Genomic DNA, 23,999 nt, shown 5'->3' with positions numbered 1-23,999 from the left:
CTTTGGTCCCGCCTTCTGCCTTCGGGTCAACCTTTCCTTCCCAAACTCCACCTCTAGCCCGCGGGGCCTCCGCCTCCCTGCAGGTATTTCCCCGACTGGATTGAGTCCTTCTGAGGGGCGGGGTGTACCACCAGAAGAGGCGGGATCTGGGGGAAGCAGCAGCACACCGCTCTCGCCCAGCAGTCGGCCACCCCGCCCCGGCGCTCGGCCGTTGCCGGGAAACAGGCATCGACGCTCTGGCTGAGGCCTGGTTCAGCCAATCAGCTGGCACGCCATTGCCCAGTAGTGCGTCTCTGGGCGGTTACGTGTATTGCGCGGGGGTGCGGATTGCGTGGGGCGCGGGGCTCGGGGCGGGGCGCGGCTGGTGCGTCTGAGGAGTGATGGCGGCGGCCTGAACTCACCTAGCGGTGCCGCGGCAGTCGGGCCTGGGTAGGGTCGGAGTTCCGTGAGTGAGTGGTGAGTGTGGGCCAGAGGGCTCCGAGAGCACGCGGGGGGATGGAGAGAGAGGGGCATGACGGCCCCAGTTTTGGTGACTGTACGGGTTGTGGGGGGACAGGGCGAGGGGCTGGCATGTGGTGAGGGGCCGAGTCTCAGGTAGGGCAGCAAGGTTAGAGTCTAGGAGTGGGTGGGCAAGTAAGGAGCTGGCTTGTAAGAGGGGTTGTGCGATGCTTTCCGAAGTGCCAAGTGGAAGGGACTTGTGAACAGGAGGGGCTGGGGTTCCTGTGGGTGGGGGTGAGGGACAGCCCCGGGACCCGAGTGTGGGGGTGAGGCCCGTGCAGGGTTGGGGAGAGAAGAGGGCCGAGGCTGGAGTGTGCAGGCTTCTAGTGAATTGGTGAGGGGGTTGAGGACAGGGCATGGGAGGAAGGACTGAGGGTACTGAGACTTGGATAAGAGTGAGAGCTTGGTTCTGAGGTCTCATTCAGTGGACTGTCCTGGCCATTGAGAGTAGTAGTTGTAGACTGAGTAGGACAGCTTGGGTAGAAATGAGCACTTGGCCCTTCAACTCCTGTGAGTCCTATATATTTGGAGGACAAAAAAAAAAAATGAAGGCATCATGGGCGAGAGTAACTATGATACAGTTTTTGAGGCTTAGCGTTCAACAGAGTAATCACTGGGACCCCCGTTCCCTCAGGTTCCTCTTTGGGACTGCAAACTGGAAGCTGGTCTCTCTCATGGAGGTTTTTGGGCTATGACTGCCTATTTTTTCTTTCCACCTGATTTTGGGCAGCCTTACTCTTTTGCTGCCCCTCACCTATGCTGAGCTGTGGGGCTTTGATGGTTGTCATATACATTGGATTAACCACGGTCAGTTGCTAATTCTATTTTCATGAAAGTCACATGGTTTGTTACATACAACATTATATTTAGGTTCCCAAACAGGAAGGCTTTGCTCTCATATGTTTACAGTTAAAAAAAAGAAAAAAACTTGAGGTAAATTTATGTACAGTAAACTGCTTGTATTTAAAATGTACAGGTTTGACGTTTTGACATGTTTATATCTGTGAAACCACTTTCAAGATACTGAACATTTCTGTTACCCCTAGAAGTTTTGTCCTGTACCTTTGTAATTTATCCCTTCCTCCATGACCTGATACTGGCATCACTTTATTAGCATTTACAGGTTCCTATCTTCCTGTCAACCAACATGCACATGAAAATTTTGAAAGTTCTGCAAAACACTCAGTGATGATAGCCAGTTTCACACCAATATATTTTCATCTCCGCTGACAGTCTATCACAAAGCCTAGACACCTTCTTCAACATGAGGAAGAGCTAGACCTTTCCTACCTAGCCTCCTCCCTGAGAATTGGGGGCAGCTGAAGTTCCCATTCTGTTCCAGATACTCAGCATCAGAACCAACTACTATTCTGTTCCATGATATGTTTTCATTGCTTCTCTCTGGAGGCCAAAAAAGTTTTCATGCTGGTGGAACTCTTGGCAACCTGTCCAGACTGTCAGAACCCTATAGAACCTATATGTATCATAACAGGGTTTAGAGCAGTGATTCTTCAACACTGGGCAAAGGATTTTGTCAGTCAGTGATAAAGTTTTCATCCACCCAAGGAGGAGGTGGAAAGAGAGAGAGACAACATACAGAACATGGGTTTTTCATAAAAAATTTATTCTGAGATTATTATTTCTATTTTGGTGTTAAAGTGCTTTCCCACTAATGAATTAATGGTAATAAAAGATGGAGGGTTTAAAAAAATGGCGTTATTTGTCAACATTAAAAGGAACACTCGGCCCCAGCTGGTGTGGCTCAGTGGATTGAGCACCGGCCTGCAAACCAAAGGGTCGCTGCTTCAATTCCTAGTCAGGGCACATGCCAAGGTTGCGGTGGGCCAGGTCCCCGGTAGGGGGTACTTGAGAGACAACCACACATTGATGTTTCCTCCTCTTCCTCCGTCCCTTCCCCTCTGTCTAAAAATAAATAAATAAAACCGAAAAAAAAAAAGGAAAAGTAACACTCCTACATTTTAATATTTAAAAAATATTTCTACTGGTTAATAAATTCCAGAAATTTAGAGCAATAATGATGTGGTTGTTTTATGGTGAGGAAGCATGTCTTTATAGAGTAATTCTAAATAACTTCTATCTCTGAACAGCATTATGTTTATAAAGCAGTCTCACATTTTACTGGATTTACATTGATACCTTGTGAAATAGGCAAGGGCAGGAGTTCTTATTTTATATAGATGAGGAATCAAATTCAGAAGCCAGAGGCCACATAGTAAAAAAGTGCCAAAGCTGAATCCAGAGTTTGGTCTCCTGAGACTGAGAGTGACTTGGAGAAAGAAAGTTTGTAATAGAGAGTGTAGGTGATGTGGACTAAAAAGTTTGTAATAGAGAGTGTAGGTGATGTGGACTAAAAACCCTTCCTAGACATGATATATCTAGGAAGGGTTATGATGATGTGGAGGACATCATGGTGGCAGGGAGCATTTTTTATGATTTGCAATTGGTGAAAGATGAAAGGTAGTTGGAGGGTGACATAGGGATGAGGGTTCTGCTTAATATGGTGGCAGTGACACAGGAACAGGTATGCATAATACCTGGATCACATCATGATAGTGATAGGATGCTATGTCAGAGGGTTCTCTGGGACCCTTTCAAATTCTTGGTTATTTTAGAGAAATCACTGGGTTTGGTAAGCCTGTTGTTTGCTGCACTGAACTCTCTGTTGAATAATATAACTCTGTTGAATAGTACATTAAATATAATGGACATATAGCTCCGTGGTAGATCTGAGAAGATGAAACAGATGAGGATGATGATGTAGAGATGGAAATGTGTGTAACCATCTATTCCACATCTGCTAGTGCCAGGCATTCTTCCAAGCGTTGGGAGAACAAATTCATATATTCATATATTAATTCCTTTTATTCAGCAAATACTTTAACAAATAGTCTGCCCTTGTGATGCTCACATTTTATGAGATAACAAGATAAATAAGACATGGTCCTCTGAGGTCTCAAGGAATTCTCAATCTGGTTAGGAAAGATAGACACATGAAAAAAATAATTTAAATTTAGGGGAAGAATAAAATATGAAAATATATGATAATGAGGTGATTACATCTCTGTATCTATCTCAGTCTCTCCCTATGTTCCAATTATATATGTTCAGTGATCTGTTATATATCTCCAGATGTATCTCAAATTTGACATGTCCAAAACAGAACTCATTGTCTTTGCCCTGAAAGACTGCTTTTGCACCTTATGCCCCATCTTAGTCCAGGCGAGGACTTCCGTGTCATCTTCCATTCTTTCTGCTCCTTCACCCCTTGCATTTAATCAGTCATTAATCTTAATATATTTTCTGTTCTTTTATCTCCCTTTTTATTTCCATTGCTACAGCTTCATTGCTGAAGCTTTAATTTCTTCATCTCTCATCTGTACTTCTTTTTGTCCCCAACAGCCTCCTGCCTTCAAACTTGTTTTTTTGTTTTCTTGTTCATCCCTGGAATGATCTTTCTAAAAATACAAATCTGATTGTGGAATTCCTCAGTTTAAAAAGTTTTGGCTCTTTGTGTTTTGTAGGACAACATCCAAATTCTTTAATGTGGCATCATTTGGCCTCAACTCACCTCTCCAGCCTCATCTCCTGCCACTCCTTACTCTGTTCTAGCTTGAATAAATTGTTCCCAGTTCCTTAACAAACTTGTTAACTTTTTTTGAGCCTTGAAATCACAAACTGCTTCCTCTACTAGGAATGTTTTTTCTTCTCTGCTCATTGAACTTTCTTCATCTTTAAGACTTAGTTCAGCCTCACTCCTTCTTGACATCTTCTTTGTCACCCTCACCCAACAGGGGTAGAGATAACCATGTGTATGTAACATGGGGATTCACTGTTGTAAAGGGGGAGTTACAGTGTGATTCACGTTGTGAGTTACAAGGGCTCTGCTGGAGTCAGATGAGAGGAATCCCTGTAAGAAGCATGGCTGGTACTGGGGAGAGGTGAAGTAGTGAGTTGGGACCATGCACTGATAGGCCATTTGTCTTACACCTATAGACTGAGGGACAGGCAAGTTATGTAAGCTGAGCTCTAGGACATTAGGCTTCTTTGAGGTAGTCCTTCCCCCCACTCCCTGCCCCCTTTGTTTCCTATGAGGTTTTAATCCAGTTTTTCTGCTTTCACTACTTAAGGTCACAGCCCATCCATACCTCTTATATAAATATCAGTCATCTTGTCTAGGAAGAGAAGCCTTAGGATTTTACTGACCTGTTCTTAGAAGGTCATTCTGATACCTTTCTGTCTGCTGTACATATTGGCAGGTATATCCCTACCCCCACCTCCCTTTTTTTCTTTGCCTCTCCCAGGGCAAAGGTTCAGAAGTGAGCTTGAGGCACTTCCTGCCTTGTGGTTACTGTTCCAAGGTTGGTGAACACTGGCTGAGTGTGTCTGTGAGGCTGTATTTTGGGCTCTAGGTGAGTGCCTAATCTTGGCTTTTTGCGAGTCTCAAAGATCATCTCCTTCACCTTTTTTCCCCCTTGTGCTGGAGCCTGAAGGTAAATCTGTATAGGAGGCGGGGGATCCACTTTTTTCCTAGCCTTTGCTATGGGAGAAAGAGGCACAGTAATAGGGTGGTGATTCCATAGTCTTTTTTGTCTTGTTCTGAACTTGATAGAGTTAACAGGGAGTGAGGAAGTCTAACTAGGTGATGAAGGGCACCAGACCATGATTTCATATATTTCTGTAGTATGTGAACAGATTTAAGTGTTGTCTTTTAGGTTCTGAGACACTGATTCCAGCCTGGCTCTTGTCCTTGAGGTCTTTGTAAAGAGAGTGGGTGGGGGGTGAGGAAAGGTACTAGAGGCTAGTCCCCCTTGGGTCTGTGAGCAGTGCTCTTTGTTGGTCAAGCAGTGGAACAGAAGGGGGCACCCAGGAATGTTGCAGTGTAGGTTGGCTAATCTTTGGGACTGAGTTCTAGTAGCTGGAGGCAGTTTAGTTTTGGACACTTTAATGCCTTGCTTTGCTAAGATTGGATGCTTGGCCTTCCTTCAGCTGACTGTTGTATGAGTGTGGGGTGGTGAGGAATGACCGGTTAGGGCAGGTTAGATCTTTCCTCTCAGTCAGAGGTGAGGGCATCTAAGTCAAACAGGATCAGGAGTGGGAAGTGGGGAAAGGTAAATGTCATTTACAGAGTACCTGCCTTTGTGCCTGGCGTGCTACATAGGTTATCTTATTTAATTCCTGAAACAGTAACAATACTTATTTCATCAGAAATTTATAGATGAGGGAACTGAGGCTCTGGTGTGTGAAGTGATTATTTAAGGTCTCATAGCTGGAAAGTGGTGGACTGAGATTCAAGCCTTTGTTTGAGGGACTCCAGAACTCATGCTTTACCTACTTCTTTGTGTTTCTCCTGCTTGACCTTAGGGTGTCTATTTGTTTTCAGTCCTCAAATGAGATGTGATTGAGAAAGTGGTCTGTAAACAGTAATACTTTTGTCTCAGTCAGGGTCTCTGCAGGTAAGAGATGGCATAAATTGAGCTTGGGACAATTTAATAAAGGGTCGATGTTTACAGAGATGTGGGCAGAGTTTAAGGAATCCAGCAGGGATGATCCAGTATCTCAGGGCTAATAATAGTGAGTGGGCTAGTAAGGCTAGTGAAATAAGACTTCTTACTAAGATTTTCAGCTGTTGGCTTTGTTTTCTTCATGCCATGCCTGCTTGGGACTATAAGTATTTGGGCAGATGATGGGTAAGTGCCTTTTCTGGTGTATTTCTGCTACTGATAGTAGTTTGAGTGACTGTTTTTGACGGTTTATAGGAAACCATGTGTGAAAGACTGAGCTTCCATTCTTTGGCTCTGCCACCTTCTCACCCCTTCTCATTTCCCTCACCCCCACTGTCTTGGGTGAATGATAGATGGAAGGTTGGCCAGGGCTGGTAGTGGTAGATATTTGATTCCCTCTTTCTGATTTTGGATTCACCTGAAGTGGCACCCATCCTCCATTTATTTCTGTTAACCTCCTTTCTTAGAGAAAGTGGTATACCTGTTTTTTCTCTGACTAATCCCTTACCTTATTTTTTGTCAGTTATTTCCATCTTATTTACCCATCACCTGTTATTTTCTGAAGATTTCTTTTCCTCACTTGACAAATACCTTTGAGGCTCCCCATTCTACAACAAAACCAAACCAAAAATAAAAATTCTCTAGACTCTCCACCACCCCTCCCAGCTTCTTTAAACTGTTGCCCTCTTTTCCTGCTCTAATTACTGAATTTCCTGAAATTGCACCTTACTCATCTTTGGCCTATAGTCATTCTTTAACCAGTTACTTTCCTAAGGTTATCTAAAACTTGATTGCTAAAACGGACTGACCATTTTCTATCTTCGTTCTCCTTAATCTCTCTATAGACTATTCACTATGGGCAACCTCCAGTTTCTTGAAATGTTTTTCCCCTTGATTTCTAGATTACCACTATTTCTTGGATTTCTCTGTCCATTTCTGGCTAACTTCATAGTTTTCTTTGAGCCCTCTTCCTTTGCTTTCCTAAATCCTGGTTTTCCTAAGGATGTCACCCTTAGCTCTTTTTATGATCTGCTGACCTTTGGATGATTCCATCTACTTTCATAGCTTTATCTACCAAGTTGATGATCCTGGATTTATATCTCTAGTCTTGATTTCACTCTTGACCTCAAATGTAATATTTTTACTTGTTTTCTGGACATCATATTCTGTATGTGTGTCAAAACTTAACATGTCTAAAACTGTACTCATTCTCTTTTCTAAAACACAATTCCCTTTGTTATTTGTTCTTGGTCTGTTAATGGCAGTTTTACCGAGTCTCCTGTACTTCATATTAGGGTCTTCTCTTATCCTCCATTCATTTACCATGTTTTGTTGCTTCTGTTTTATGAGTAAAATCTGGAAGCAGATTTTCTGCATATGCATCCCAGTTGCACTTACTGGCTGGCTAGCTTTGATAGTTTATTTAACCTTTCTAGGCTTCCTTATGTGTAAAATGGAGATATTAGTATATCTAGTGTTTTTATGAAGTTTAAGTGAGTTATTATATGTAGTACTTAGAATAGAGCCTGGCACATAGTAAGTACTCAATATATGTTAGGTGTTATAATTATTTTAAAGTCATCATTCAGTTCCACAGGCATTTTTGAATGCCAGGCACTGTGTTGCCACTGGATTTCAAAGATGAATGAATGATATGGTCACTCTGTTAAGGAACTTGCTATTAATGGCAGAGATATTATAGATGTAAATAATTTCATGCTAAGATAGAGGTGAATCTCAGATTTACCTTTTCTTTTCTAATCTTGATCATACCAGTATAATCTTAGTTCATACCGTTTTTTAAAAAAACAAATTGTTGAAACAGATGCTCATAAATTGTCCACTGCCATCTGTCTCTCTGTTCCACCTTATACTGCTGTCTGACATATTTGTAAAGGCAAATTTGATCTTGTCATTTCCTTGTTTAAAAACCCCCTTTGTCTCCAGGGTGTCCATAGATAAAACCCAAACTCCTTAGCATGGTATTCAATATTATAACTTTCACCCATATTTACCCTTCAACTCAATATTACATCTTTTTTCTCTATATAGTCTGTAAGCTACACCAAATTTGCAACTGTTCTTCTGATTTGTCGTGCTCTTTCATGGTGCCATGTTTTTGTACATACCATTTTCAGTATGAACAAGGCCTTTCCTTTTGCTCTCTTTGTTACCAGTGTCTATCATTAAAGATTTAAGTCAGATACAACCTTTCTGAAATCCTCTTATAATCTCCCAGGCAGAATTAGTTGCTTTCTTTCATGCCCCCATGACACTTTTATAAATACCGTATTTTTGGACTATAAGATGCACGTTCCCTCCCCCTCCTCCCCCAAATTTGGGAGGAAAATGGGGGTGTGTCTTATAGTCCGAATGTAGCTTTACATTTACACTGGTGAAATATTATGTTATTTATGTTATTATTAAATATTTTACCACATTTTTTGCTTCAAAAATTTTTTCCTATTTTCCTCTAAAACCTAGGTGCATCTTATGGTCTGACAAATATGGTACTTGCGTTTATAATATTTACTAGAATTTTTTAAATGCTTCCCAGCAGTTTTTAATTCATCTCCATATTTCTAGTGCTTGTGTAGCAAAGTGCCCAGTACTTTGTCAGTGAGTCTTATCTGCTATTTAGGACTGGCTCTACCCTTTATAAGATTATCTCCTGTCTCATAGAGGGTTTCATTAAGCACAGTTGCTGCATTCCTTTGGTTGTGAGCTGGTAATGATAAGGGAGAGGATCTGGGTTGAAGGGGTTGACAATGTGGGGCTGTTGCCAGGTCCCTGGGTTTCTTCAGCTCTTGTTGAGTATAAAGAGGAAGGACAACTAGACCACACCTTTCCTCTGAAGCTTTTGCTTTTATGAGAGACAACACTGCTGAGGGGTGTGGTGGGTGTGAAAGAGGAGGAACTGTGAGCCAACAGCTATTTTGCTACTTTTCCCCTTTCTTTAGTGAGGGTGTCTTGTCTTGTCCCCAGGAGTCAGTATGGGGATCTGACAGGAGTGGGGAATATGTGTGTACATAGGAGTGTGTCCATTGTTCTGTTCTTTTATTGGTTCTGCATTTACACCTTTTAAGAGTATTCAGACAATTAAGGGTCTGTTTGCCCATTTCCTACTGGGCAGGTTTCTAAGGAGAGAACTGTGATAGGCAGAATAAAATTTATTCCTCAACAGTATAAGGGGGCTGGAGTCAGATCAGGACTGGGTTTCTTGATTGTTGTTCATTTATCTGTTTGTTCATTCATTCACTCATTCACTTAAGTATTCATACATTCAACAAATATTGAGTCTTTAGGCACAATGGTAAATAAAACATAAACCACACCCCCTATGAGCTTACTTTCTAGTGGGGAATATAGACAAATAAATAATTTCAGGTAGTGAAAATTGCTAAGAAGAAAATAGGATTAGGGAGCTAGAGAGTGAAGATGGGAAGATGTGCTATTTAGATAGAATTGTTGAGTAAGGGCTCTCCTAGGAGATGGCATTTGAAAAGACCTGTGAGATGAGAGTAATGTGAAGATCAGAAGAGCATTCCAGGCAGAGGGAATGGGGAAGTATTCACAAAGGCCTGTGTGTGTAAAGTATGAGTGAGGAAGAGGATGGTAGGAGATTACACAGATTAGATTATATAGGGCTCTAGAGGCCAAGGTAAGGGATTTTGATAATGACTAGTGTGATAGGAAATCATTGGAAGGTATTCAGCAGAAGAGATACATAATTTAGGTTTTAAAAATATCACTCTGTTTGCTGTGTGAAGAATAGACTCTCAGGGAAGAATACTGGAAACATGGATGCCAAATTGGAAGCTATTGCAATAGTGAGACCTGTTTTGAGGGTAGAGATGATAAGAGTTTGCTGATGAACTGGATATTAGAAGTAAGGGAAAGAAATGATGACATCCAGGATTTTGGCCTCAGTGTGTAGGTGAATGTTGATTATTACGGAGATAGAGAAGACTCAGGGTGTAATAGGTTTAGTGTTAGAAATGAGTTCTACTTTAGATATGTTAAGTTTAAGCCGCTCATTGTGTATGTGTGTATGTGTGGAGTTTTCAGTGGACTAGTGGTTCTGAGTTCTTTTTGCTAGGTATTGGAGAGTGGCAAACTTCTGTTGACCTCTTCCATTCTCTCTTTTTGAAGTAGATTTGCAAGTCTGGACTGGTCAGTAACCTCTGGGCTTGCCACTCCAGCCTGGGTGTCTTCTGGCTCCATGGCCAGCTGCTGGCTCCTACAGACCGGATGAAGCTGACTGGAAACACAAGTGGAGAAAGCCTCCAGCTGGCAAAGTCTCAGAGTGTGGTCCTCTGGCCGCTGGCCCTGCCCAGCCTTCCTCATGGAGAGGATGAACTGGCTGAGCAGACTGGCCTCCCGGGGCCCTGGGCACCGTGTACCTCAAGGGGCCAGTCTGCAGACTCCTGTCATGGCTGACCCTGAGACTTGTCTTATGGTCTTCAAGAATCACTGGTCCCAGGTAGGGGACTATATGCCAGAAGGCCTAGTCTGCTGGCTTCCTGAGTCCTCCTAATCTCTGCATTCTGTCATTGTCTCATTTAGTCACCTTAGTCATCTTAGATTCCTTCTTTCTTCTGTCTTGTTGTCCAGGTGGTACGAATCCTGGAGCGGCAAGGCCCCCGGGTAGCTCCTGGGGGTGCAGATGATCTCAGTGCTGTGCGCAACCATACTTACCAGATGTTGACGCTGCTGGCAGAGGATCGTGCAGTCCCTTCAGCCCCCACTGCCCCTGGGCCCCTTCTGGAGTTTGCTCTGCACGAGGATCTGCTAACTCGTGTGTTGGCATGGCAACTTCAATGGGATGGGCTTGGGGATGGGGTTGAAGAACGGCGGGCTGAGCAACTGAAACTATTTGAGATGCTGGTGAGCGAAGCTCGCCAGCCACTGTTGCGCCATGGTCCAGTTCGTGAGGCTCTGCTGACCTTGCTGGATGCCTGTGGCCGCCCTGTGCCCAGTAGTCCAGCACTGGATGAAGGCCTGGTGCTACTTCTCAGCCAGCTGTGTGTGTGTCTGGCCCGGGAGCCTTCATTGCTTGAGTTCTTCCTGCAGCCACCTCCTGAGCCTGGAGCTGCTCCCCGTCTCCTCCTCTTTTCTCTCCTTGTTCCCTTCGTCCATCGAGAGGGCACCCTGGGCCAGCAGGCCCGTGATGCTTTACTCCTGCTTATGGCTCTGTCAGCTGGGAGCCCCACCGTGGGCCGCTACATTGCAGATCACTCTTACTTCTGCCCGGTTAGCACCCCCTGGAATGGTGGGTGGTGGTAGGGTATGGTGTATGGGCATTGGACAGGAGATGGAGAGGGTCTCTGTATCAGGGCTCTCTCCTCAGGAACTAGCCCCATGGGTTTGAAAGCAGTGCCTGGAGGTGGGATGGGGATGAAACATGGGCTTAGGTGGATAGACCAAATACTAAGGTTCTTCATGGGCCAATGTTCCTAGATGACTGAAACATTGGGTAATTAAATATCTGCTCTGGTAATAGCTCTTCCCCTACTCCAATCAAAACTCTAGTAGCTCCCCTGTTCCTCTGTTTTATGTTGTCTGAGCCTTCATAACCTATCTTTGGGGATGACCAACAGGTGCTGGCCACAGGGCTGAGTGCCCTGTATTCCTCACTGCCCCGAAAGATTGAAGTTCCAGGGGATGATTGGCACTGCCTGCGACGGGAAGACTGGTTGGGAGTGCCAGCCCTTGCTCTTTTCATGAGTTCCCTAGAGTTCTGCAATGCAGTCATTCAGGTGGGACTGGGGCACCCAGTTGGTCTAGCCTGGGGACATAGTGTGGGAGGGGGTGCTTTTTCTGGAGTTCTGCTATTCTGTCATCTTGGGGGTAGGGTGCCTACTTGTACCATTTTTGTACTTTCGTCCAGACAGTTGCTCCCCTCACAATCCTCCCACCTCCTTCTTGCACCCCTACAGGTGGCTCACCCTCTGGTGCAGAAGCAGCTGGTTGATTATATCCATAATGGGTTCCTGGTACCTGTCATGGGCCCTGCCCTGCACAAGGTGAGAGTCATGGGTAGCAAGACAGAATAGGGGAATAGGCCGACAGGTGGCAACTTCAATGTCAAGACCAATGTGGGAGACAGTGGGCTAGGTTCTCCTTTCTTCTTTCCCTGCATACTCCTGGTTTCTCCTTAAAACTTAGGGAAAACAGCTCAGTGTATGTTCAGGGAAACCCTAAATTTCCAAACTTTCCCTTCCCTTCACCCAGACCTCTGTGGAGGAGATGATTGCCAGTACCGCCTATCTGGAACTTTTCCTACGGAGTATCTCAGAGCCTGCCTTGCTCCGTACCTTCCTGCGATTCCTGCTGTTACACCGGCATGACACCCACACCATCCTTGACACCCTCGTTGCCCGTATTGGCAGCAACTCCCGGGTATGGCCTTTACCTCTGTCCTGGCTTAGTTGGATGAGCCATCTCTCTCTAACCTTTATTCTGGAACGGTGTTACTGTCCTTCTTTGCCCATTGTCTCCAGCAATTGACTTTAAAGTTGATAGCATTTACTTTCTAGTTATCTAACTTTTAACCACTTTGAGTACAGATTTTAATCTACTCCCCTGCTTTTATAGTTTACGACTGTAGAACACAATTTCCTTTTGTGGATGACTGTGGCTGCTCATTATGGGTATATGTTTTGCCATTGTCCCTACACTTGTGATGTAGCATTGATACCAGGTTGTTTTTAGCTGTGTAGTGCTCTGTGGTCTGTTGGGGGTGACTCAGGATCACTTTTTTAGGTTTTGTGTCTGCTTTGATAGCTGACCCAGCTGCTGCTGGTATGCTTACCTTTTTTTTCCCTTTGAATTTGCTGCATTTGAACCGCTGTATTTTGGGGCACCCATCCACCTCCACCTACCTACTTACATTCCTTCTTCTTGAACATTTCTGTTGAATGTTCACTATGTGCCATAATGTTGTCTAGTACTGAGTATATAATGGTAAACAAGGTAGACAGGGTTGATGACTTCATGAAGCCTTCTGTATAGCTTAATTATGTTGGCCTGACTTTGTAACTTCTGTAGCCTCTTTTGTGACTTAAAGTAAGTCATACTGACTATCCAGTCTGTGTGCCTGACTATTTGTATTAGTTTCCTGTTGCTGTAATGACAGATTACCACAAACATAGTGACTTAAAACAACACAAATTTATTATCTTTATTAGCAAACACATTACTAAAATAATTGAAAATTGTGGTCATTGTAATGAAAAACCAAACATGGTAGATAAACAAACAATCTCTCTGAGGAGTGACATTGAGCTGAGACTTAAAGGTCATGAGGGAGTTAGCTTATTGAAGAGCAAGTGGAAGAACAGTCTAGCCAGATGGAGCAGCACGCAAAGGTCAACAAATAGGGGGGAGATTAATGTATTTGAGGAAATGAAAGACCTGTGTGACAGGAGGTGCAGTGAACAAGGGGGAGGAGGGAATGAGATGAAAGTAGAGAAGTAGGTAGGGTTCAGATCATGCATGGCCTTGTAGACCATGGTAAGAAGTTTGGATTTTAACTATCAGAAATATATATAAAATAGGAATAAATAGTTTCCATATAATAAGGATCTGAAACATTTCTGGGGGAATAAAGCATTAATTTAGCCATGGACTTTCTGGCATTTATTTTGGCTCTAGATCCATTTTTGTTTCCTTCTTTTATTACAAATAATTGGCGTTCCATAGGTCCTTGTGTTTAAAACAGAAGTTCTTGGATCACTAAGTGTTCTAGAAAACTGTTCTACATAATTGAGGTACTCGGTAGTAGGTTCCAGGTAGGTGAGCTTCCCAGATGTGTTTTGTGTAAGTGAGGTTTCTGAATAGCTAAGTTAGGGTATATATGAGATATTCTTGTCTCCAGTCAGATAAGTGTTTCTGAATCAAGATGTACACTTCCAAATTTGAAAGTGACAATAACTATAAAATAGATTCAAAGCTCTTCCTTAGATCTCTTGAGTTATAATCTTTGGGAGTAGGCCTATGACATGCATATTTTAAAAAAATATTCCACGAAGTTATTATGGTACATGTCATGGTTAAGAATTTTTGGTTTAAACCAATAGAGAATAGATGTGAAAGCTTGAATTTTACAAAGATATAAAACAATTTATTTCTCATTATGTTGACATTAGACCATGGTCTTATATCTGTTTGACCTCAAGGAATACCTGTTTATGTTTCAGGACAGTTGATAGTTGATTTCCTTCTTGGGGTTGATTTTCTTTTTTCTGTTCTGGCCTCTTTCCATCTTGCTTTTGTCTTAATCTTATCCTAACTTCTTTGATTCTCCCTCATCGTCTTTAGTCTTTAACATATATTTCAGTGTCATATTTGGTCCCCTGGTCTCAGGAACCTTTTATGTTCTTAAGGTATTTCTTCTTGGTTCCAGGTTCTTGGCAGAACTACATCTTTTCTGATTTCAGGATGCCATGCTGATCATGCAGATGCTTTCCTTTCCATTGGGTTGCCTTTTTAAGCTTGAATATGTTGGCCTGACTTTGCAACTTTTGTAGCCTCTTTTGTGACTTAAAGTAAATCATACTGACTGTCCAGTCTGCGTGCCTGACTATTTGATTTAGTTTCCTTTTGCTGTAATAACAGATTACCACAAACATAGTGACTTAAACCAACACAAATGTATTATCTTACAGTTCTGTAGGTCATATGTCTGACACGATCTCTGTGGGCTAAGATCAGTGTTGGTGGGGCTGTTTTCCTTTTTGGGAGCTCTAGGAGAGAAGATCCATTTCCTTGCTCATGCAGGTTTTGGTAGAATTTATTTCATTATAGTTATAGGACTGAGATTCCTGTTTTTTTTTTTGTTGGCTGTCAGTTGAGGACCATTTCTAGCTTCTAAAGGCTAACCAGTTTTTGGTTTATGACCCCCTTCTATCTTCAAAGCCATCAGTGGTGGATTGAGTTCCTCTCATTATTAAAATCTCTCTTCCTTTTTTTTGACCCAGCTGGAAAAGGTTCTTTTAAAAAATATTTATTTATTTATTTTTAGAGAGAGTAGCAGGGAAGGAGAAAGAGAGGGAGAGAAACATCAATGCCTCCCCACTGGCCCCCGACTGGTCCCTGGCCCACAACCCAGGCATGTGCCCTGACTGGGAATCAAGCCTGTGATCCTTTGGTTCTCAGGCTGTTGCTTAGTCCACTGAGCTATACCAGCCAGGGCTGGAAAAGTTTCTTTGCTTTTAAGGACTCTTGTAATTTGGTTGGGCCCACCTTGATAAGCCAGGATTATCTTTCCATATCAAATTCCTTAACCTTAATCATCTCTTCAAAGTCCCTTCTGCTATGTAAATTAAAATTTACAGGTTCTGGACATGTTGATGGGGAGGCATTCACCTTTCAGTGAGTCTGAGTGTTTTCATTGCTAGTTAAAATAGTCATTTAGAGTAAACCTCTTTAACATCTCTGCTGTCTAAAATGTGAACTGCTGTCTCATGTTTCCTACTATGGCTGGCTTTTAATTATTGTTAGTAAATGTTGAGTACCTGGACTGTGTAGATAGTGCCCTAGACTAAGACCCAAAAGTTGTCTTCAGGGAGCTCAAGGTGTCTGACATACTTACCGTAAGGGGAGTTTATAGAATGTCCTATGGGGATTCAGAAGAGTGAGGGAGAGCTTACACGTGTCTATTCTCTTTGCCTATCTAGGGGCTAACCACCCTTCTTCCTTTTCTAAAACAAAAGGTTTCCCCTATTGTGGACCCACCTATTTTTTCCTGTTCCTGTCAGCTGCCCTTGAGCTTTCTTTATCCTGCCTTCTGAGAGATAACACTGGTGTTGGTGAAGTGACTCCTGTTCATAGCCCTGCCCATTTCCCAGCTGGTATTCTAGGTTCCTTGTCTCCCAGGTTCGGTCGGTAGGCATTCCGTTAGGGTGCTGCTCCAGTTTCTGATGACAGGCTATTTATTTATCATGTTGCTGTTGTCTCCCATCATTTATTCAGTCCTACTATTTCCTTGGGTCTCTTTTCATGGATATTCATTCCATTTAAGCATTGGTGGAATCTCTGCTGACCAGTGAATATAGCAAGAAAGTCTGCTGATGTGTATGGTCTATAGAAATACATTGAATTTGACACATGGTGTATTCTTCTCTATTAATAGTGAAGTCTTGTCCACAAACATGTGATTATTTATTGAGAGGTTATTATATGCTAGACCTTGTGCATATCGTTCCTTTAGGAGTGGTTGGTTGGGCCTAGGGCTGGGGGGTTTCCCATTTGGTAAACATCTTGGAGGGTAGAGTGCTGTTATGGTGACTCCCTCCTGCCTCCCCCCGCCAGCTCTGCATGGTCTCTCTGAGTCTCTTCAGGACCCTACTGAACCTCAGCTGTGAGGATGTCCTGCTGCAGCTGGTTCTCAGGTACCTGTGGGGGCAGGGCTGAGGGGTGGCAGATCATGAATCCTTAGGGCCTTGTGATTGCTGGGATGATGGGTTGTATTGGGGTTGCTCATGTGTTTCCTATTGGAGCCAGTTCCGTTGGCCTAATGTTCCCCAGACCCTGTCCCTCTTTCCTGATTCAGCCTGTGTCCCTTTTCTGCTATATTTCCCAGGTATCTTGTCCCGTGTAACCATGTGATGCTGAGCCAGAAGCCAGCTGTGCGTGATGTGGATCTATATGGACGAGCAGCAGACAAGTTTCTCTCCCTAATCCCACGCTGTTGTCGGCACCGTGCCCCCAGCCCACCCCGTCCAGAGCATGCCTCGTGGGCACGAGGTAGGCTTAGCAGAGATTCAGGGAGAAGGGAGGATACCACGGGTATGGCCTGGATTCTAGGGGAGCCTAATAGGAAGGGGTGGGGGGAGAGCAGTGGCCATGAGTGGCATTCCATCTTTGCAGAAATCATGAGGGGTCTTGTGAGATGGATCCTTAACTCTACCAAAGAAGTTTAGCTTCTGGGCAAAGTTGTTCTTCTCTAATCCAGTCTTTTTCCTGTTTCCATTGTTTCTTTGGTGCTGGTGGTGGCGAGATGGGGTGGTGGATGAGGAAAAGCTTCATTTGGAGGATGGAGAGTCCGTTCTGCTGCCATATTTCCTTCTCTGTCAGTTTCACTGTCTTACCCCTCCTTGTGGACCTCTGTTTCTTTGATCCCACTTATGCTTTTCTCCCATCTGCAGGCCCTGGAAGCCCAAGTGTTGACTCCTCTTCTGTGGTGACAGTGTCCCGGCCCTCCACACCATCTCGTTTGGCCCTCTTCCTGCGACAGCAGAGCTTAGGTGGCTCTGAGTCCCCAGCCCCAGCCCCTCGCTCACCAGGGCTTGCTGCATCCCCAGCTTCCAGCCCTAGTCGACGGCCCAGCTCTGCAGAGGAGCCTGGTGAGCTGGAAGACAATTACCTGGAGTATCTGCGTGAGGCGCGCCGTGGTGTGGACCGCTGTGTCCGAGCCTGCCGTACCTGGTCTGCTCCCTATGATGGCGAGCGGCCACCTCCTGAGCCCAGTCCTGTTGGCTCCCGGACTAAGAAACGCAGCCTACTGCCTGAGGAGGACAGGGACAATGTAGGGGAAGGGGAGGAGGAGGAGCTGGGGAGTGGTGGACTGGCTGGGGGTACAGTGGAGGGCCCCGGCCACCTGCCTCCTCCTCAGCTCAATGGGATGGCAGGACCATGGCCTGAGGGGGCCAAGAAAGTTCGTCGGGTGCCACAGGAGGGAGCTGGGGAACTGCTAGAGGGCACCTCTGAGGGCATGGCAGGACTAGAAGGCTTTGGGCAGGAACTCCGGGATCTGGAGGTGGCATTGAGCAATGGGGGGGCTGGCTCAGAGTCTCCCCTAGAGCCTCCACTACCTCTTGAGGAGGAGGAGGCCTATGAGAGTTTCACCTGTCCCCCTGAGCCCCCTGGCCCCTTCCTCAGCAGCCCTTTGCGGACTCTCAACCAGCTGCCAAGCCAGCCCTTCACTGGTAAGCTACTTACCCTAGGCCTTTTCATTTGTGTACTCTTTGCATGTTTTCAACATTGTTTGTGCTGGTTTCTGAGACTTCTTGGCCATGTCATTTCTGTGCACTTGCCTAGCTCCTCATCCATTTTGCTTGGGTTCCTTCCAGATACATACCATGTTGTACTTGTGTCTCTGTGTCTGTGTGTACATCTTCCATGCTTGTGCTTTTTTGAGTATTGAATTATGTTTGAGCCTTGTATGTCCATTTTATGAGCATGTTCCTCCTCTTCCCCGCTCTGGCCACTTCCTGGGTTTTGTGATCAGGTTATTCTCTGTTTGGTGTTTCCTTATGATTCACAGCAATATATCTGAACCCTGTGGAAGACATACCTTCCGACCTGTGTATGAGGCATCTGTCTGTAAACCATGCTGTTCCCACCAGTTGTTTGGCTGGGTCTTAGCTGTCCTGTCAGCTCTTCTGTCACCCAGAATCAGCTCTTCTGATGTTCTCCCACTACTCAGCCCTGGCTGGCCTCCTTTCTCCCATCCTCCTCATAGAAGGACTCAATTTCAGGTTTTTCCTGTTCCCTGTCCTTGTATCTTGTTGGTTGCCATGACCATCCAGTAAAACTTTTTAAAGGATTTATGGTTAATAGTAAAGGAGTAGATAGAGTGAAATACTTCTTTAGGGCAAATGACAAAGAGTGGCCCTGAGCTCATCCGTTGAGTTCTTTTGGTCTTTTCAGGAGGCCCTTGGAGCTAGACCTGATCTGAGTGGTTGGGCTAACTCCTCTTTTTTTTTTTTTTTTTTTGTTTGAGAGACACTTCTATCCAGCCCAGCCTCAGCTGGTTCTCATTCTTATTCCATACCCTGTGTGAGGGCGAAGAAAAATGAACAAAAATACCAGCTGTGGGAAGGAGTATAGTGTTTTGGACTAGGCCTACCTTGAGTTAAGATCCCATCTGTGCCACTGATGCATGTAAATCACTTACTACAGTGCTGGTACATTGTGAGAACTTAGCACATGGTAGCTTTTTCTGAGCATGATTATCTCTGAGTGCATGGCAGATAGTAGTTGACCAAGGCAACCACCCACCTTTGTGGTTGTTTGTAGTCAAGTTGTCATGCTTTGATCGGTACCATCCTGCTTGCACAGCACTAGGGATTCTGCTCTAGTCCTGATGATTCCCTTTTGCAGACTACAGAAAATATATCTCATGTATTTGTTTCATGTTTGCTTTGCTCCTTCCTGCTCAGTACTACTACAAGGTGGTACGTGGTTTTTACCACGTTCTTGAGGCATTAATTGAAGTTCTGTCCTTTTACTTCTTTGTGGGCTCATCTGAGCTCTTTGAATTTTCTGTTGGAAAAGTGCCAGGAAATGAGAGGAACAGAAGGACAAAGCTATGAGATATATTAGGACCCTGTTAACCTAGAGTTGTTTTGGAGCTAAGGCTAGTTGTGTGCATCTGGACTGGAGAATATTCTAGAATCTTTTCCAGGATTCACTGCTTCTTGTTCTTCATTGTCTCCTGTCCCAATTCATAGGGAAGTTCTTAGGTACACTTCCTTTCCCCCATAGATCCCCGATCGGATAGACTGTGATGGTCTGGGGTACTAGTGCTGGGGCTCTGGCCTTTTTGACCCCGGTTCTCCCAGTGGACTGTTCTAATCCCTTCTGTTATCGTCTCTTCCACCACAGTGTCTGCTCTGAATTGTTTTTTTCTGGCTCTGAACTAAGCTCTTTTTCCCCCTACCAATTCTCTTCCACCTTCTTGATTCCCAGCTCCTGAACAGAGCTGTTTTTTTCTTTGGTTCTCTAAAGGTTTCTCTCCAGACTTTAAGTTGGCCCATATAGTCACCTTCTTTGCCTTTGCTACACTTTTTTCTTGCTTTCTTCTTGACCCAAGTCTAATGTTATCCTCTGTTTCTCGTGTAACCTGATTTACCTTTTGGTCCTAATCATTGTCTCACTTGTTCTTTCTTCTGTTGTGCCTCTTGGATGAAGCTTTTTAAAAAAAAAACAAAACTGGAAAATTTTATGTAGCTTATAGTTATTGAACACTTATAATTTGCTAGATTTTGGGCTAAATGCTTTATGTTAGTCTCTCTTTCATCCTTTCAATAACCTTATAAGGTGGGTATATTTTCTTATTTTACTAGGTAGGAAATTATGCTTGGAGAATTTTGGTTCATCCAATAACTAGTAAAGAGTAAAGCTGAAATTTGAAACCAGGTCGGTCTAACTCCAGAGCCTATGATCTTCATTGGCTCTTCAGCTCAAGTGTGTGTCAAGTTAGTATCTGGACTCTTCTTGTGGGTCCATGTGGTGCTTGTCATTTTATCTTCTCCAGAATAGGTGGTCACAGGGTATTTAAACATACCCAGATACTTGACATACAAATAATTTTTATCTAGTGGAAGGGGGGGTTTCTTGTTTTTGGAAGGAATGAGTGCGATGTGCATTGTGTTCAGGCCTTGTATCCTTGTGCCCACCTCCCCCAGGCCCCTTCATGGCTGTGCTCTTTACCAAACTCGAGAACATGCTGCAGAACTCCGTCTATGTCAACTTCCTGCTGACAGGGCTGGTGGCCCAGCTGGCCTGTCACCCCCAGCCCCTGCTCCGCTCTTTCCTGCTCAACACCAACATGGTCTTCCAGCCCAGTGTCAAGTCCCTGCTGCAGGTGTGCGATGCATGCATGCATGGGTGCGTCTAAGGTCCATGGTGGGCCAGGCCCGCAGCTGGAGTGACCCTGGGGGGCTGGGAACAGTCCCAGTGGGACTAGAAAGGACTGTGTCAGTCCAGAGTTACCCAGAAATTTCATGAAGTTGTGCTTCCTAGGTGTTGGGCTCTGTGAAGAATAAGATTGAGAGCTTTGCAGCCTCCCAGGAGGACTTCCCAGCACTGCTCTCCAAAGCCAAGAAGTACCTCATTGCTCGTGGCAAGTTGGACTGGGCTGAGGGCCCTGCAGCTGGACCTGCTCCTCGCCGCTCTGATCCTCTAGGTGAGGCCTGCCCCACTTCCCTCTCCTGACCCTCCCTACTAGTTAATTAGCCTAGATTAACTGAACACTTATTAAGGGTGAAGCCTTGTACTGGGTACTGGGAACTTGAGTCTTGGTGTTTGTTCTCAGGCTCTGGTCAGAAGATGATATTACTTCTATCTACCAAGAGGCAAATCAGCAGAACTGCTTTAATAGTTGGAGACAGGCAAGAGGACAGAGTAGTCTCTAGGTTACATATTGTTACAGCTTGGTAAAGGACGTGGCATTTGACATGGACCTTGATAGATGGGTAGGACTTGGACAAGAGTAGGATGGCCTTATTCTTTTGTTTAGGGGACAGCATGAACTATTTGGTTGGAGCAGGGGATTTGGAAGGTAGTGGCACACTTAGTTGGTAGAAAGGCTGGAAAGATTTGTCCAGAGCAGAAGGTTCTCAGAGTGGTGTTTGGGCTGGGTAGTTGTGACCTTCCTAGGCAGTGAGAACCTGTTGGAGGCTCTTAGATCTGGGAGTGCAGAGATTATTATATTCATGTACTAATTGGAGCTAAGAAAAAAGATGGTTAGGTCGAGCAGTCAGGATGTGACCTTTAAGGCTTGAATTAGAATAGTAGAAATAAAAAGGAAGAATTTGATAAGGTGGAAATGGGATGGAAGTATTGGCAAAATTTGGTGGGTGGTTGTGGGGTACAAGGAAGAAGGACGAGTTAAATACGACCATGAAATTTTAAATCTAGATCTTTCATCAGCAAATATCTGAACACTGCCGTATGTGCTATGTATTGTCCTTGGTATAGGGGACTCAGGGAGGTATGAGATTCCTGCCTTCAAAGAGCTGACAGTCTAGAGACTAGAGGAATGTCATAATCAGGGAAGCAAGGTCTCTAAGGTGGTATGATCCAGAGCAGCAGGAAAGGATTAACTTTGGGTAGGAAAAGATTTTTTCCTTTTTTGAGTCAAATGAGGAGAGATCAAAGAAGGAAATGATATGTACCAAAGGAGTTGTGAGGTATGGAAGGGAAAGTTAGGGAATTGAAATTGTCCTTTGTTAATCAAAATAGGAGGCAAAATAATATGTCAAGAGTGAGAGAGCAGATGTAAGATGGAGCTTAAGGAAAAAAGTGCATGGGTTGGTAAGAGAGTGCCAGAAGGGCTATTATGCAGCTGTGAAGACCCCGTGAAGTTCCTTAGCATGATTTTCTGATGGTCTAGTACTGTGAATATTTCTTGTTTCCACATTCCTGGTACTGTGTTCTCTGTGAAGGGTCCAGGGATACAAACGTAAATGACACAGAGCCCAAGCCCTTAAGCTCACAGATTAGTACATGATGAGGTAGATGACCTGTAAATGAATTATTGATACAATATGATTAGAGCAGTGCAATAGGAAGTCAGTGGAGATTTCTTAGAGAGGTGGGGATAGTGAAATGAAGCCAAGAGTGAAAACAGTAGAGAACAAAATCAAGGTATAGGGGATTACAGAAGCATGTCTAGAGCTTGAAGGGTTCCAGGAAGAGCAGATAGGTGGGGCCTAGAGTTTTGAGAAGAGATTGGAGTAATGTGAGTCTAGTTTTGAAGGGTTCTGAATGCCAAATTTAATAGATCTGACTAGCATCATTCTACAGTCAGTATCAGAGATAGAGAATGGGGACCATATCATGATCTAGACTGGAGACTAGATTCCTACAGTGTAGGGTCTAGATATGAATGTTGTTCCAGAGCCAGGGATTTAGAGAATTAGAGAAGAGAGGTCAATATTTTAAGTGGCTCATTTGAGGCCAAGCTGACATGAAGTTGTTTGGCCACAACCAGTGGGAAAATGGCTTTGGTGAATATAGGAGAGGGACTGGTAGAAGGTGAAGTTGCACAGGAGAGCAGATCTTGGAGACAGTGGAGGATGACAGAAATGATAAAGTGTCTGAAATATATGATTGCATATATAGCCTCTGTGGGTATTGAAGGAGCAGAGGATGTGGGTCAGGTGATACAGATAGGCAGGGCAAAGGTGGAAGTGGTTGACTCTAATTCAGGAGAGTGGTAGGAAGCATGAAGTAAAATCATGTTATGGACTAAGGAGAAATAAGGTTATGGAAGAATAGTGACTGGAAAGAGGAGAGGTAACAGAATCCCTCAGGGTGAAAAGGAAGGGATCTTGGTTGGGAATGAATTGGCTGAGGTGTTGACTTATTGAGAAGACAGGATGGTTTGCTGGGTGTGGAGGCTGGATAGAGGGCAGGGGGCTGGGCAGTCAAGAAGTCCATGCACTTAGCAGGTGGGGAAGTTTTTTCTCTTAGATCAAGGGGCAGTTTGCCTGACCTCCACACCTTCATGATACCCGTTTATTTGCAGTGAAGAGCCGGAGGCCATCCTTGGGGGAGTTGCTTCTACGGCATGCACACAGTCCAACCAGGGCCCGGCAGGCAGCACAGCTGGTTCATCAGCCTGGGAGAGACGGCACAGGACTTGGCCTAGGTGGGGGTTCCCCTGGGGCTTCAACTCCGGCTCTTCCCCCCCGGGGTGGAGCCACTGAGCGCCAAGGTGAGGCTCTGCGAGTCAAGAATGCTGTCTACTGTGCAGTCATTTTCCCCGAGTTTCTCAAGGAGTTGGCTGCCATCTCCCAGGCCCATGCTGTCACCTCACCTTTCTTGTTGGATACTTCAGAGGAGGGAAATATCCTTCCTGTCTCAGACTTTGGGTCCCTGGATCCTTAACTTTCTTCCATGCACAATCAGGGCCTTGAGTGGCCTGGGTTGGGGCCAGGGTACAGGCTCCTTTTTATGTTTGGAGGGAGTGGCAAGAGAACTTTTTAATTTATTTCAGATGAATGTTTTATGGAGAACTTGTTGCAATATGTATAAAAGGGAAATCTCTATTCTGTGTTCATTCTTCTTTCCCACCCTTTTTCTACGGGGCTGGGCCTCAAAAAGATTGTACGCAGATGGGGAGGTGGTCAGTCAGGGATATTTTCTTTCTGGTGAGAATGTTGATGCCAAGGTTTCAAGGTATTCTAGGCTGGCACGCAATCCACTGAACCAAACAAGCCAGGGCTGTCAAGGTTATTCCTTATT

At 44.5% G+C, this 23,999-nt stretch overlaps 1 protein-coding gene across 9 annotated transcripts; it reads left to right on the top strand.

Annotated features, from left to right (window-relative positions):
- Positions 1-284: 284 nt before the first annotated feature.
- FAM160A2 (family with sequence similarity 160 member A2) lies at positions 285-23,803 on the top strand. 9 transcript variants are annotated; one of them, XM_028517082.1, is made up of 12 exons: positions 285-456; positions 10,176-10,503; positions 10,635-11,273; positions 11,621-11,779; positions 11,960-12,046; positions 12,255-12,422; positions 16,335-16,414; positions 16,606-16,769; positions 17,171-17,950; positions 20,435-20,613; positions 20,772-20,934; positions 23,281-23,803. In XM_028517082.1, the coding sequence occupies exons 2-12, from the start codon at positions 10,366-10,368 to the stop codon at positions 23,640-23,642; spliced, it is 2,919 nt and encodes a 972-aa protein (XP_028372883.1). In that variant the 5' UTR covers positions 285-456; positions 10,176-10,365; the 3' UTR covers positions 23,643-23,803. The 9 variants fall into 9 exon arrangements, with proteins under 9 accessions (XP_028372883.1, XP_028372885.1, XP_035886044.1 ...); XM_028517084.1 differs by having other exon boundaries at positions 310-456; positions 10,173-10,503; XM_036030151.1 differs by having other exon boundaries at positions 348-456; positions 17,171-17,368.
- Positions 23,804-23,999: the final 196 nt, after the last annotated feature.

The sequence above is a fragment of the Phyllostomus discolor genome, chromosome 6 (assembly GCF_004126475.2).
Source record: "Phyllostomus discolor isolate MPI-MPIP mPhyDis1 chromosome 6, mPhyDis1.pri.v3, whole genome shotgun sequence".
Classification (NCBI taxonomy): domain Eukaryota; kingdom Metazoa; phylum Chordata; class Mammalia; order Chiroptera; family Phyllostomidae; genus Phyllostomus; species Phyllostomus discolor.
The sequence above is the reverse complement of the archived record's forward strand: the minus strand, read 5'-3'. Positions and strand labels throughout refer to the sequence as shown.